This window comes from Vitis riparia, chromosome 19, assembly GCF_004353265.1.
Source record: "Vitis riparia cultivar Riparia Gloire de Montpellier isolate 1030 chromosome 19, EGFV_Vit.rip_1.0, whole genome shotgun sequence".
Classification (NCBI taxonomy): Eukaryota; Viridiplantae; Streptophyta; class Magnoliopsida; order Vitales; family Vitaceae; genus Vitis; species Vitis riparia.
This window is the reverse complement of record NC_048449.1, coordinates 19,968,783-19,985,908: the sequence shown is the minus strand read 5'-3', so window position 1 is coordinate 19,985,908 and position 17,126 is coordinate 19,968,783. Positions and strand designations below refer to the sequence as shown.

General features: G+C 43.4%; 1 protein-coding gene across 1 annotated transcript; it reads right to left on the bottom strand.

Moving 5' to 3' along the window:
* Nucleotides 1-611: 611 nt before the first annotated feature.
* On the bottom strand, nt 612-1,913 carry LOC117908302. The gene is made up of 2 exons (XM_034821909.1): nt 1,053-1,913; nt 612-992 (listed from the first exon to the last, which is right to left on the bottom strand). Exons 1-2 carry the CDS (start codon nt 1,911-1,913, stop codon nt 612-614), a joined length of 1,242 nt encoding a protein of 413 aa, XP_034677800.1.
* Between the last annotated feature and the right edge of the window lie 15,213 nt (nt 1,914-17,126).

The window sequence follows — 17,126 nt, the reverse complement described above, 5'->3', positions numbered from 1 at the left end:
AAAGTGATCATGATGCATAAGTGAAAAATGTATCATATCGAAAGCATAACACGCATCAACACAAGATGTGTAAAACACACTCACGAGAAAAATGCCACAATACTCGGATAAAATATCATATCACTAAATGAAACAACGAGTACATCATGTGTGAAATGATAAAGGACTACAAATGACCAGACTCTCAACATGAACTACAAACGACCCTAAACCAAAACCAAACTGGACTCAACAAAGCAAAGATGACTCTGACGAACTAAAAACAGGACTCAACAAAATGGAAACGACTCTGATGACGACCATAATCAGGATGAAAAGGTGTTCTGAAGTGAACTGCTGCAAAGAGATGTATCCATGTCGACTGAACCAAGTCCTCAACCTGGAAGATCCCGAAATACCATATGCCAACAGTACCATCAACATCCAAATTGGTCTACTGAAGACTAGGAGGAGGGGGAACTGCATGTGTAGAATGTGTAGGCAGGGGATTGGTGGTCACACTTGGCCTAGCCAAGTCAACCACCCCTGAATCGATCAAATCCTGTATCGCATGATGGAGTGCTGAACAACGCTCAGTATCGTGCCCCGGAATCTGATGATACAAGCAGTGCTCATGTGAACGGAAATGAGGAGGAATAGGATGGGGGCAAAGGCCTCGGCGCCAAAGGAACAATCACTCCAGCGTCCCTGAGCTTCTCAAAAGCTCTAGTCAAAGTCATGCCCAATGGAGTGAACTGTCTCACGGCCCTCTGTGCATATGGTCTAGGCGGTGGGTGAGTAGTGGCTCTCGGATGCGGTGGTCGCGGCTGCATGCTAGTCTGAGCAATGTAAGGCTCCTGAGCATAATCCAGCTGATACTGATACTGTGGAAGAGAGAAAGGAGCTCTGACTTTAGGAGGCCTATAAAGTGAGTGATGCGTAGGCCTTCGATGCTGATAACTAATAGCGCCAACCTCTCCAGATCTACTAAATGGCCCAATCAGCTTCTTCCCCTTACTGTCAGGGGAAGGAGTAGTATCTGTCCATAATCCTCGAGCAATGGCCTCCTCAACACTGAAAGCTGCCTGCACCAAACTCCTGAGATCCTGAAACGGGATGCCCACAAGACGTCTCGCGAATCTCGGCTGTAGGTTCCGAAGAACCATATCAATCTGATCTTGCTCCTTAGGCCAATCTATCATACCAGCCACCTTTGCCCTCCAACGAGTGACAAAGGAGGAAATAGACTCATCCGATCTCTGCCTGGTGGCCTCTAACTCTCGTCTAGATACATCAATATCGGCACTAAAAGCGAACTGAGTCAGGAACTCATGAGCCACGTCCTCCCAGGTGCGAAGTCTCGAAGGCTCAACTGAAGCAAACCATCTCTGAGCTGCTCCACTAAGTGACATAGGGAAGAGGGCCACCAACTGTGCATCATCTATCCCATGTGCTCTCATGACCGTGCTGTATAGCCTCAAGTGGATCTTGGGACAACCAATCCCACTGTAACGCTCAATGTCTGGCATGCGAAACTTGGCGGGCAAGCTAGCCGCCGGTATGCCATCTCTGTTATCCCAAGTCAAACCCCCGTCCTGCAATCTGATCTGTCTCATCATGGACTCAAGCCTCTCAACCTTGGCCTCCTGCTCGGCCAATCGAGTATCCTCAATAGTAGGAACCATGGGAGGCGGCACTGTGACAGTAGGTGGCAGAATAGTCTCATAATGATCTGCCAAATGGAATGGAGTACCAAGTGAAACCCCAGGTGGGCGAGTCTGTGCTATCTGAGGTGCATAAGGAACTGTCTCATCAGTGACCACACCAACCGGCTGGGTATCCTGGCGAGAACTCTCTATCTGATCCAAGCGTCTACTGACCCCGGCCATAAACTCCTGGATGGAAGCAAGTGTGGAAGCTAACTCGTCCGACATCTCAACTGAACTGTCTGAACTCGAATAAGAATCTGCTCTGATCAATCAACCTCTAACTCTCCTCCAAGAAGGTGACTCCAGACTCAACCGACTCCTAAACTGACTCCCTACAATGCAAACAAAATGGATGAAGGACACGAGATAAAACTCTAAAAGACGACAATACAACATGCAAGCACATGGTCCTAAAATGGCAATCCGAAACCTGGATGTATGATGAGAACTCTAGAGTCACAAAGGTGTCCACTGCGAGATGGCTACAAATGTGACCAGAGAATCTCCATCAATAATCCGAGATAAAAGAGGTGTGAAGAACACGCTATCACGAGATCAATACTCCATCTATAACCACATATCCTTGAATCAACCTTCAACTCGAGCTCCATAAGAAAAAAAATGATAAGGTGATCAAGGCGAATCTCTCGAAAAAAGTGTGGATGTGAAAATGCGTTTTTCACCTTTCCGTAATGAAAATATGAGCATCGAGTCGAACATCGAACCAAGGATCAAACAAATGATGAGGTATTGAGTCCGTGATGAGCGCACAATGTAAAAAGATGATCAATGAACATATCTCAAAGTATCGAGTGAGTGACAACCAAGTGAAGAGGGGGGTCGAGCCAAGAAATGAGAACGAAAGCCCTAGGGAGAAAACATGATAAACTCCTCGAGTAAAAAGCATATTCTAGAGCGACGAGACGAAATGTGATCCAACCAATACTCAAACTCGTACCGATCTCCGAGCACTCTCAACTGGAGACTAAAAAAGAGGGAATACCAGATCCGAACTGTAACTAAAGAGGCTCTGAAGGCCCTCAGATGCACCCACGTGTAGGGAGGGAGTCCTAATCGAAGGATCCATGGCTCAATCTACGAGGTCAAGGTGGGTCTAAATGGATATGGGTGGACTTTAAAGATCCCTAGCAGAAGCGATCGTACCCTCCGGCGGTACGCAACCCTCTGCACGCCTCCGAAGAGACGGGGCGCTTCCATGCAAGGTGGTCATCAGCTCCACACATGCACTACCTCGACATCCCAGGGGGGGTTCCTATGGTGAAACCTCTCAAACTCTCAACGCTCAACGGTCGACTAAAGTGCACAGTGAATGATATGGGTGCATCCGAAAACCCTAAGAAGCTAAAACAAGAGAGAAAACACATTGGTCGCACAATTATCCATGAAACCTAGCTCGGGGCTATACAGGTCTTTAATGATCGGACTCCAATCAGCATCGATATATCGGTCTCCTCCAGAATGCTCCCAAACATCAGTATAGCCCGTCGCTAGACCCTACTCCTAACCTCTATCTCGGTCAGAGTACAAGCACACACAAGGCCTCACACTTGCAAAAGTGAGAACCGAAATGAAGGAAATGACCGAAACTAGAGGGTCGGAGATAAGGGGATAGATGTGCTACCCACACGGACAAGCAACACGCAATCACACAAAGGAAGGGTAGTCATGCACCATATAGTCAAGCAGAGTACAGGTATATCACTCAAGTCCATACAAACTATGACGATCAAGACGAATAGTGATACAGACATCATGCTCAAAAGACAATCAAGGCAATATACAAGCCAGAGAATCAACACATCAAGTCAAATAATATACACCAGTGAATCCATGCATGTGAGGTGAACAGAACAATCATGGAAAAATTAGAATGACTATGCTAAGCAAGGCAAGATGATCAATCAATATAATCAGCATGTCAATGTACTCAACAAACATGACAATGAAGCACATAAAAATCAAAATCCTCAATCAAGATAATCAATCTCATAATCAGCATGTCAAATATCTCATACAAATATATCAATGAAGCATGAAGAAACTGGCTATATCATAATCCCCAACCAAAATAATCAACCAACATGATCAACACGTCAATGTCCCAAGTGAAAACTCGAGAACTCCCAATGTGCAATCAAGAGATGAGTACCCATTGATCGACTCATCAAACGCCACGTTTTCTTCACTTTAAGTTCAAGCTTGACCCTCTAACAATCCCTAGTGGAGTCGCCATTTTGTGGACCCCGCATTTCGGCTCAATGCATTTCCCACTCGATGGCGAGCTCGATTTTTTATTTGAAAAAATTGATTTTTATTGATTATTTGAAAATGACTTGGAGTCGCCACTTATTTTTGTTTTATTTTTAAAGGGTAAACAAAATAAGAAAGAAAAACCCTAAGTGTGACTCCTTATTTTGGAAAAGGCGGTCTGTGAAAAACCGGATCGGGTTCGGGGGTCAGGTTACTTATCAGGAAGGTACGGTAAGGACCGTAGCACCCCTTTAAGTCCCTAAAGTCGGGTCTCTACTAATAGAATGAAGCTGACATGGCAATGGATGAATAAAATCAATGAATACCCATATCAATCATGCATGTATGAGAATCAGAATATATAAGATGAATTATCAGAGCGAGTGAATGCGTACCTGGGCAACAATCTCGAATGCGCTATCATGAAACAGGGTTAGTGAGCAATGAAAAAGATATAATTAAGCACATATCAAGGAACAGGATAGATCAAACACGCAAGATAAGTAAATCAGTCAAACAATCAATCAATCATGAATTCTCACATATGGGGCCCCCACCAAAGCCCGTTTATTTTGCACGAGTCAATTCCATAGATCTCATCACTTGAGAATTACGAAATTCGATTCTTGCTTATTTTAAAACATTTTAAAAAAAAACAGAAGAGGTGTGAAAATGGCATGCCAAGAAGAAAAGTGGCAGTAAAATTTTATTGGAAAAAAAAAATGGATTTTGGGAATCTAACAAAAAAAAAAACTAAGGATGAAAAATGGATGAGTATGAAATTATTTTAAAACAAACTAGGATCTAGAAAATTATTTGAAGAAAGGGATTTAAAAGAATATCTTTCAAAAATGAGAGAGGGTGAAATGGGAAATGGCACTATGGCCCAAAAAAGGCTATGCACGTCATGCAGCAGGGAGTAGGTAGCAAATGGACTTCTGAGTCACTTTATTAGGCATGCGGCTGGCTACTGGGGTACTGTTGTGAAATGGGTAATTGCACCCCTACGACCCATGTATTCTTTTCTTGAGTTGTCCATCTGGGAATATATCACAGCTCTCCAGCGCAAACGTTCAGAAACTGGATTTCTTCCACTCAGTTTATCTGCTATCACTTTGGGAATATTCAGCTGAAACTAGGGTTGTTCGGGTTCTTGGTATCCCTCCTTCATAATCTGGTCAACACGAAATTCACTGAAACCGCCTGGTTGGTCTCCGTTAAGTGGTATTAGCAGGCCTAGCAACATTCTACGTGGGACTATTGTTGCTTTATGTACTGGAAGAACTCCATCAGTGTGAACAACCACAAGGGTACGACCAGCTTCATGGAAGGCTGTTAGTCCTTATGACTCACCAGAGATAACCATTGATTCGCGTTCACTTCCCATCACAATCTTGTCATTTGCATACCCCAGATCAGCCATGGTAACCCCTTTAACGCCCTCCACTGACACTGAATTCCAAATGGCTTCAATCTTAGGGTTGGACAAAGCCCTTTGCTGCATGATCTTTGACGCCCTGAATGTGTCCTTTCTGAAGGCGGCAAGAAACGCCATTATATTGGAATGAGTGACAGTCCCTGGTTCTACTGATGAACCAGCCACAGTTGAAGACATCAAAGCCTCGTCGGGAACCCAATTTTCAGATGGGATAGACTGATGCGTCTATTTTCAACATTTGAATAGCAAACTTTAAAGTGGACTGTGACGGAATTTTCTGTACTCAAGTAGTAAACCCACGTAGGACAACATGAACACCACGACATCAAAACCATCATGGACGTGAGAACCAATTCTTCCTTCAGCAGTGGCTCTGTTAACCTTCTGATCAGCACGCATTAATACCGTCCTTGCAATCCTTGGTCCAGCTATAGAACCTCAGTATCTATTGCCACTCTCAGGTATATCCACGTCAGAGCCTTCTACATAATTGGATTTTAGTAAACCAGCCAGCATTCGGATAAACGTTATCTTCTCTGTCTCATTCTCACTCAGCATCACCAGCGTACTCGGATGGGGAAGCAATATTCCAGAAAAGTGTCATCAGCGATCATGCGGACTAAACCCATATCTTCGGGGCCTAGCATCGCTGAAAACAGTCTACAGTTGCGAGATGCAGGACGAGATGGAGTATGGGAGGTCCCTAGAATCAAAGTCGAACTCGAAGCGGGGAACGTTAGCATTGCTAGAAGCGACGCTGAGAGAATGAGCCCAGGAGACCTTGGAAGCCTTAAAAACATCCATAAGAGCCTTGGAAATTATAGGGTCAACACAGTGGTTGATCACTTTGAGGTCTCCAGATGTCGGTAAAAGAGACTTTGTGGTTCTTCTTCAACGTCAGAGACATGATGAGAGGAGATGAAGTGTTGGAGGTGGTGCGCCAGTTCCGGCGACGGCAGCGAAGTCCCAGTGGAGTTAAGAATCAACGAGAGCTGAACCGCCTATAGGAGGGGATCACTGTTCCGGTGATGGCAAAGACGTTTCGACGCCGGCGGCGAGGATAGAGCTATCCCTCAGCCAGTAACAAAAAGCACCCTGCTCCCCCCAGAAAATCTCGTCTGCTACTTTACTTCCCTTCCTTAAACACGGATGAGAGAACTGATGCACTCTGGGAGGGTACTAGGAATAGGGGAAAATGGCGAAAAAACAGAGCATAATGGGAAGGGATAAAACGAACCCACACAAGCCACATCTCATGTTTGAAATAATGGGCTCAGATGATGGTGAGTGAAAGCAAATGAGCAATCCAACAAGAATCAAAGCATTTACAGATATATCATGGGGAAAAAGAAATAAGGACAAACTGATCTTCAGCAAGAACCATAAAAATAAAAAATATATATATGAACATACTTACTAGCAATCCCCAAATATCTCCCAGGAATGAATAGAAAAAGAGAAGAAAAGCCTACCTGAGAGTGATTCCCTCCAACCAGATCGACAGGAACTCAATAAAACCCTCTTCTTCTTCCTTCTTCGATCTTTACCTCACTCTGGATAACTCTCTCTAGCCCAAAGAAATCCCCTCCCTCTATAACAGAAAAACTGCCTTGTTTCTTCCTAGCTTTTCTCACCTTTCCCTCCTCTGTCTTTCTCCCTCAACCTCTCTCTAAATCCCAGCTCCTCCTCTTTCTCTCTGCCCCCTCTCAAAATATCTCTAACCGCAGCACCCCAAACACCTCACACAGCTGCCTCTCTCCCCTACCCTGCAGAAGACGCTCCTCCCTCTAACAGAACGTACCCATCTCTGAATATTCCCCTCCAAGTGTCAACCATTCATTGACTCCTTCAACTCCATTACCTGATTCAATGAAGGCCAATTACGAGGTGACACGTGGTTCCTTGAGATTGTGACACCTGTCAACAATTAGCTACAGAAAGTGAGCCCCAAATGGGGGTCTACAATATGATTAATGAAAATCAGAGTTAAAAAAAAAAACAAACAAAACAACACAACAGTTACCTATCATACAAAACAATGCAGCTCAATGTACGATGAGATAAAATGATGATACTCAAGTAGCAAGATCAGATGGTCAAGACCAGTGACAACGAGGAAAGATGAATGAGAAGTGTACCAAGGAACCATACCTGAGGCGTTCTCCAAAACGTTCCTCTAAAGCTTCGGTAGTTACAGTCTCATTCCCCCTTTGAGATTATCCCTTACTAGCTTTCCTTTTTTTTTTTTTTTTTTTTTTTTTTTTTGTAGTTGCTTGCTCCTCACGCTCTAAGGATCTCCTCAAAATGTCTTTCGTTCCAAATGCCACTTTATCTCAAAGCTAGGGAATCCCTCAAAAAATTAGTTTGCTCCTTTCCCCCCCAGCCAAAAGAGGCCTCCTCTGTAGATATCCCTAAAAATGTACTCCTCTCTCCCCTTTGTCTGGCTTGCCCTCCAAGAAAAAATCCCTCCAAAAATATCTCTCCGTCTCAGTAGGTAGCAGGATACCTCTTCCTCTCAAGCAACTCTGAAAATCTCTCGTATGCTCTCCCTCTAGCCAATTTTTTTTTTTTTAGCTCCTATAGCTTACCCCTCAAGAAAATGATATCCCTCCTAAAATATCTCCAGCCAACACGTTTCCAAACGCACCTCCACCTCTACCAGAATCTCCCACCTTTTCTCTCCTATGCTCCTGCATAACGTCTTCCAAAAGATTCCATATCAGGTGTTGACCTTCCATTGCAACTTCAAAAAGCAATGTTGATTCTTTGGTAGCCATCCACAAAGTGACACGTGGACTTCCAAGGCTATGACATCTGGTAAGATAACCTGCAGAAACAAAAAAATGAACAAGCCCCAAATGGGGGTCTACAAATATGCCCATCTTCGGTAGAGCTCACGAGTGCAAGAAATATGAATACTGAAGTGAAAGCAAGTGTGAATAATGAGTGGTATGAAGTGAACTCTACCGAAGAACAAGGGAGACCCCCAAAATGATGTTAGTGAAACACAGGCTCACTCAGACGAATAGACGAACACAAAGGCTCTAATCCTAAAAGAAAATGATGTCTCAAAATGCATCTGAAGCCACACTAAGGACCCAGGCTCCTTCTAAAACGTCTCCAAAAGTGTCTCGAAAGACCATATCAAAGATGAGTAACGGTCGAACCACTCTGGAGTACAAGAAAGAACGTGACCCAAGGAGACTGCCCTAAGTGAACCATATGAGATGCCAAGTGCAGGGTGCCCCACAACATGACTGAAGTATGTGTCGTGAACTCAAAGGACTGCGTCATATGCAGTGGAACGGAAAATCTGGAAGTATGATGACGAATAGGCAATAAGCATAGAGTAATGAGGTGAGGGAAATGAGGGTGAACGCAAAACCATGAAGGTCAGATGTGCAATTCCAGTTAATATAAATACCAAGAACCGTGACCCTGAATGATACGACTAAGGAGAAATGACTCTGAACGTCAATAAGAGGAAAGAAAATGGTGACTCAAAGTGCCTGAATGGATATGTACAACGGCTCTGAACGCCAAAACTAATAAAAAGATGATAGTGCCACCGAATGCCAAACAGAACAATGGCTCTAAACGCCGAGACTAAGAAAAGAAATGACTCAAGATGCATGAATAGGTATGAAAAATGGCTCTGAACGCCAAAACTAAAGAGAAAAAATGACTCAAAAAAAGGCCCGAATGAGTGTGCCCAATGGCTCTGAACGCCATAATGGAGGAAAATGGTGATGGATCGAATGAAAGATAGACATGAGGACTCTGAGTGTCGAATTGAGAACAAATGAAGGCTCTGAATACCAAAATGAAGATACGACTCTAAAGGCCTAAATGAAAGTGTGGCTCTGAACGCCAAGCCAAAGGCAAGTAATGGCTCTGAACACTGAAACAAAGATGTGGCTATGAACGCTAAATGAAACAAAATATGGCTCTGAACGTCAAACTGAAAGTGTGGCTCTGAACGCCGAAATGAAGATGTGGCTCTGAACGCTAAATGAAACAAAATGTGGCTATGAGCGCTGAACCAAAGGTGTGGCTCTAAACGCCGAACTAAAGACAAGTAATGGCTCTGACGTCGAACCGAAGATAAGTAATGGCTTTGAATGCCAAAGTGAAGATGTGACTCTGAACGCCAAACGAAAAATGAATAATGGCTCTAAATGCCAAACCGAAGAAGGTGATGACTTTGGATATCGATATGAAATTGCATCTCTGAACGCCAAACTGAGAACAAATAATGGCTCTGAATGCCAAACCGAAAAAAATCTATGATGGCTACGAATACTGAACTAAAGTCAAACAATGGCTCTGAACGCCAAAAGAAAACAACAACTCTGAACGCCAAACTAAAATAGAGGCTCTGAACTCCAAAAATGAAAATGTGGCTCTGAACGCCAAAACGAAGATAATAGCTGTGAATGCCATGTAGAAACAACGGCTCTGAGCGCCAAACTAAAACTGATTACTATGAGCAAGAAGCTAAGAAAGATGACTCTGAATGTCGTAAGCGAGAAGATATGGTGGCTCTGAACGCCAAAACTGCAACAATAACTGTGAAAGTCAAGCTGAGAGATACGACTCTGAATGTCATAATTGAGAAGATGTAGTGGCTCTAAACGCCAAACTGCAAGGGGACAACTCTGAACGTCGTATCTGAGAATGAATAGTGGCTCTAAACGCCAAACTGCAAGGAAATGATGAAGGGGAAATATGCCCCAATGTGGCATGCCATTGCAAATCTCAATCCGTTGGGAGAGTCCGAAAGAGAGTCCAAGAGTCTCGAAAGATGTTGTGCTAGCGAGTCGAAATTATCAAATCGACTATAAACATAATCTCACAACCCATCTGACTGGATCACGATGCCTGACGAGATGTCATAATGAGTCAGACCCTTCTAACTCGAAGATCTCTGCTGTAGGAGTCCATCGTCATCTGAAATGAATAATCCGATAGAGTCTCAAGGGAATAATCCGCTAAGAGACATACCACAATCTCAACATAACAATCTACTGAAGAGTCGTGGCTAGTGGAACGATCAAAACCCGAACATCGTGCTACAGTGAAAGCTCATCTCGACGAAAATCATAGGAACGGTGACCAGTAAAGCAAACAAATGTCCCTCGATCGAGAGATGAAAATTGTAACAGATTCGTGAGAGAACGATCATCTCCACAGTTGGAGGAGGAAAATATGCCCCAGTATAATATCAGATGTATCCGGTCAGTCCTGATAACTCGAGAATAACTCTATGGGGATGCGTAAAAGATCTAATATGTACTCCACTAAAATGATAATGTGGGAATCCATGCACCTGCGATAACTCCATCCAAGTATCACGACTATATCAGAGAGTATGAATCCGACTGAAGGATTCAAGAGAGGCTCCTCGGAGTATCAAGACAAAATGAAATAAAATCATCAACCTGACATGTATCTCATAATTGGGAATGATCATGCGAATCAATAGGGATCTACAAATCCCGACTAAAAATGAGGGAATATGCCCTAGTGTGGCATCAAATGTGTGGTGGATTCGAAAATCAAATAAGCTCAAATCATCTGTCATCAAATGCATGACCCCAATCATCCACGTACATGGCAAAATCAAACCCACATCTCCGAGAGGCGTCTCCCGAAAGGAAGCAAGATGACATCTAAGTGTCAGGAAGGGCGAGCCTAATTGGGTGGTTCCCAAGAATCTCCACTAAGGAATCATCGTAAAAAATAGTGAATAGATCATTGTCTCGGTGTACATCTCACAAGTGGGGATAAGCGTGCAACTTCATCATGATCTGTAAATCTCATATAGAATGGAAATATACCCTAGTATGGCATCGAATGTACTATAGGTCAGAAGTCAGGTGACACGAAATCATCTATCATCGAACATGTGATCTTTGTGATCCAAATCAAATCCAAACATATAGGGAACGTCTCTCGGAATAAGAAACATGATGACAACCAAATGCCGAAAAATGAGGGTCTGGCTAAATGGATCTGAAGAGGCTCCACTAAGGTGTCATGATAAGGTAACGAACATGTCAACGTCTCAGTGCACATCCAGTAAGTGATGATGACCGTGCAACTCCATGAGGGTCCATAAATCTCGTCTAAAATGGAATATGCCATAGTATGACATCAAATTTGAGATAGACCAGAAAAACAGGTGTCATCGAATCATCTCTCATCAAATGTAAGATCCCGGTCATCCAAATCCATGACTAAATTGGATACAAACATCGAATAGGCATATCCCGAAAGGAAGCATGATGACATCTGAGTGTCGAGAAGTGCAGGCTTAACCGGATGGCTCCCAAGAGTCTCTACTGAGGAATCATCATAAAAATGGTGAATGAGACATCGTCTCGGTACAAATCTCACTAGTAAGGATGATTGGGCAACTCAATGAAGATCCGTAAATGTCATCCGAAATGGAATATGCCCCAGTATGGCATCCAATGTGTGACAGGTCAAAAAAACAGGTGACATCGGATCATCCCTCATCAAATGCGTGATCCCGGTAATCCAAACACAACTGAAAAGAATCTAATCATCAGAAAGGCGTCTCCCAAAAGAAGAAGCATGACGATATCTAAATATCAACCAGATCTCAAACAACTGTTCAAGTAGAAGTTGTAGAAGACGATATATGATCCCATGGCCTCAGGGTGGTCTTAAGACATGGGACATAACATAGGCTAAGGTGGTAGGGTGATAGAAATGAAGGGAAACTAGGCCCAAATACCCAATGATCAGAAACCCATGTCCTCATGTATGAAATGCAACATGTATAAAAAAATCCTGTGAGCCATGGACCTGAGGATGCCTACTGCGAACATGGTGTCAATGAGGGCAACCGAAATGATAATGAAATGTGTAATGATGATGCAAAGAGAGTATCAAACCCGAAAATGAGTCATTGTGAGAAAAAAAATGGGAGGTGAAATGAAAACAATGGATCAGAAGTGAAAACGAGGATGATGATGAAGCATAGAGCATGAGAATGAGTGATGATCCGCTCAAATCAAATATGAAGGGAAGTCACGTCAATAATGAACGTAATGATGGGATGGACAATGACCTAAAGCTCCTATCACTTGTCTCGCTCTCAAAATATACAACAAAATGAATACGAAGAATGAAAGGTCTCGGGAAGCTCACATACGAACTCCCATCAATAGACATACCCGACAAAGTGACCCTCGAATATCAATATATATGCTCAATGATAGAAAATACTACACACATTTGCTTTTTATTTATTTATTTATTTTTTACATATATACAAAATGTACGTGCTCTGAACACAAACTAAGAAGCTCTCAAGAAGAGGTCAAAAATGGATAAACATGCTCTTAAGTACTAATGTAGCATAAACTCTCCCTAACGAAGTGACCCTCTCAAAATAAGGATCCTTAAATCAATGTCCGTGGGATAGATAATAGAAATGACATAACTACCCTCCATACGATGAACTGAAGAGGATCACCATTCAGGGTGGAAGAAGATGATACAAAACAAGCAACAGATATAATAACAAAGATGAGATGAATAACATAATCAATGAGATGAGATGAGATGTAGTGATGCAGTGATAGGAAGAGATAATGAGAAGAATGCGCCCCTAGGTCCAAGGCTCATGAAACCCCTAAACAATGCATGCATACACTAAAAGAGTCTCTATCCCAGTGTGAAAGTGTGAGCAAAGCAATAAGAAAGAAAGGCTATAATGTGCGTGCGAGGCTCAATGGGCTAGCAATGGACTATATATCAAAAGAGTGAAAGGGTGTATGGCTAACTGAAATGATGATCACCCATCCTGCGACCATGGTCTCAAACATAGTACCTCTTTAGCTGATCCACATTGGTCAACTCTGAGAATTGGTTTCCATCTAAATCCATCAACCATGAAACGCCCTCTGGAATCAACTCCCTGATGAAATAAGGTCCGCTCCAATTGGGTTTAAACTTTCCTCTAGGATCTCTGATCAATCCTCTGATGATTCTCAAGACTAAGTCACCTATCTGTAGTGGTCTGGGTTTGACCTGCTTTTTGAAAGCGCGGGCCATTTTCCTCTAATATGCACGAACATGGTCTGCTACTCTCAATCTCCTCTCATCTAGGAGATTAAGCTGATCAAATCGAGCCTGAGCCCAATATGCCTCGAGAATCTGCTGCTCTAGTGCTACTCTCAATGAACCCATCTCAATCTCAATCGATAGCACTGCCTCCATGTCATACACCAATGAGTAGGGTGTGGTTCCTGTAAAGGTGCGAAAAGAAGTCCTATAAGCCCACAATGCGAAAGGGAGTTTCTCTAACCAATCCCAAGAAGTCTCGACCATCCTCCGCAAGATCCTTTTAATATTCTTATTCGCGGCCTCTACTACCCCGTTCATCTGCGGCCTGTACGCAGACGACCAATGATGATGGATGCCATATCTCTGTACTAAGGTGTCAACCTCTGCTCTGAAATGTACCCCTCTATCTAAAATCAACTTATGAGGGACTTCATAGAGACAGATAATGTGTGATCTGATGAAACTAGCAACTCCAGTTGATGTCAATCTCGCATATGAGGCGGTCTCCACCCACTTGATGAAGTAATCGATGGCGACCAGGATGAACTCATGACCATTGGAAGATTTCGGTGAAATCTTCCCAATGATGTCGATACCCCATACTGAAAATGGCCATGGTGAAGTCAATGCATGCAACTCTGAAGGTGGCACGTGAGTGAGATCTTCATGTGTCTGACACTCTAGGCATCTTTGAACCAACTGACAACAATCCGTCTCTATGGTTAACCAGAAATAGTCAATCCTCATGATTTTACGGGCTAACATATGTCCTCCCATGTGTGGTCCGCAGACTCCCACATGAACCTCTCTCATCACTCGATTGGCAGAGGCGTAGTCCAAGCATAATAGCAACATTCCATCAACTGATCGTCTGTACAACGTCTCGCCACAAATCACGAATCGGGCGACCAACTGCCTCAATGCTCTTTTATCCTTGGTCGTAGGGCCTCAGGATATATGTCAAGTCTCAAAAAGTGATATATGTCACGATACCATGGCAAACCATCGTCCATCTCAGTATCGTCGATCATACAACAATAGGCAAGAACAGATCTCGACTTGATCAACAAAGGGCGAACGATGGCATCAGCAGGAATATCGATCATGGAAGCTAGAGTAGCTAAGGCATCAGCAAACTGGTTCTACACTCTAGGCAGCTACGTGTATCTCAAATCATCAAATCTCCCAATTAGTAGCTCCAAATATGCGTAGTAAGGCCTAAGCTTCACATCTCTAGTCTTCCACTCGCTTTGAATCTGTCTCAATACCAGATTAGAGTCACCAAACACCTCCATTTGTTTAATCCCAAGCTCAAGGGTCGTCTCTAATCCCAATATACAGGCCTCATACTCAACAATGTTGTTCGTGGCAGGATGTTGATCCGAGAATGCCAAATGAACATATCTAGGAATGTGATCACCATGAGGGGATATCAACAAGACGCCTATCCCATATCCTGAATGGTTGGCTACACCATCAAAGTACATGTGACAACCTGACAAACTAGTCACAGCAACGACATCCTCATCTGGGAAATCATTATCAATGGCTTTGCCATCGGAGATTGGTAATGATGACAGGTGATCTACAAAAATGCTCATTCTGATGGACTTCTAAGTGACATAATGGATGTCAAACTTAGTCAGAAGTACCAACCATCTCATGAAACGACCGACCAAAGAAGGCCTGTCAAACAAATATCTCAGAGGATCTAGAGGGGATATCAAGTGCATTGAATACTCGGTCATGTAATGTCTCAATCGGTGAGTGGCCCAAACCAATGCCAAGCAATAACGCTCAATCATGACATATCTCGTCTCGTAATCTAGCATCTTCTTACTCAAATAATAAATGGCTCGCTCATTGCCCGAATCGTCGAGCTGAGCCAACATGCAACCCAATGCTACGTCTGAGATTGATCGGTGTAGGAGCAAAGAACGGCCTGGTGTAGGAGGTGCCAAGGCTAGAGGTGACAACAAGTACTCTCTGATCCTCTCAAATGCGCACTGACACTGATCATCTCAAAAAGTAGGTTGACTCTTTCTTAAAAGTTGGAAAATGGGCTCACAGATGTCCATCAATATGGCAATGAATCTGCTGATGTACTGAAGTCTACCCAAGAAGCCTCTAACCCCTCTCTCTGTCTTCAGTGCAGGCATGTCGAGGATGGCTCTGATCTTATCCGGATCTACCTCTATGCCTCTCTCACTAACCATATATCCAAGGAGCTTCCCAGAAGTCACTCCAAAAGTGCACTTCTTGGGATTCAGTCTCAATCTTAACTGCCTGATCCTCTCAAAGAACCTCCCCAGAGCTAATAGTTGATATGATCTGTCTCGAGATTTCACTATCATGTCGTCTACATAAACCTCGACATCCCGATGCATCATGTCATGGAAAAGATTAGTCGCCGCTCTCTGATAGGTGGCTTCTGCGTTCTTCAATCTGAATGACATAACTCTATAGCAATAAGTAGCCTACTCGGTAATGAAAGACGTCTTCTCCATGTCCTCTGGAGCCATCAAGATCTGACTGTACTCGAAAAATCCGTCCATAAAGGACAACATCGAATGACCTGTCGTACTGTCAACTAGCATGTCGATGTGTGGGAGAGAAAAATCATCCTTAGGACTGACCTTGTTGAGATCTCGAAAATCAACACAAACTCTCACCTTGTCGTCCTTTTTGGGAACAAGGACGACATTGGCCAACCACTCCGAGTACTCAACTACTGACAAAAATCCCATACTGAGCTGCTTCTAGATCTTCTCATTCACTTGCAAACTCCAACGAGGGTGCAATCGTCTCAACTTCTGCTTAACCGGTTTGGCAAGGGGCAAAAGTGGCAAATGATGTTGGACGATAGATGGATCAAGGCCTAGCATGTCCTCATAGGACCATGCGAAAACATCCAAGTATGATCTGAGTAGTTGGATGGGGTTATCCCTCTCATTTGTAGATAAATCTGATCCGATCGTCAACTCCCTAGGTTGATCTGCTATGCCGAAATCAACGATCTCTGTGTCCCCTACAGCAGGTGAAACTCTCTGATCAATGGGGTCCGAATCGGAAGCAGAAAATGAGTCATCATTTGAATCATGCTGTGCAATTTCATCATCAATGTCAAATATTTGTGATGTGGGTGAAGATGGTACTGATAAAGTAATATCACGAGAGATAGGCAAATACTAAAAAAATACTCAAATCTATAAATGAAGAGTCAAAAACATCATCATGACGGGAAACAAATCCCGAAAAAACATCAAATGAAAGAGGTGGGTCCACAAAGTTGGACACTTCCTCAACTAGGCCAACAGGGTCATCAAACAAATCATCTACAGCTATAACATTCTTTACAGACTCCAGAGCAGGGACAACCAGGATCTCCTCAGCAATCTCGATGACGGACACCCCGAAAAGATCAAATGTTGAAGTAAGCTCAGGCTGGACTATCTCATCGATTTGGCTCAAGCTCATTACGAACATCTCATCAACGTACTCGTCACGTGGCACGAGTCCATACACTATGTCTCCGACCTCAGCAAATGTCTCATGCTCATCGATCTCATCCGAGAAACAAAACGTCATGAGGCTCATGCGATCTGGAGAGGAAAAGGCAATTAATGCAG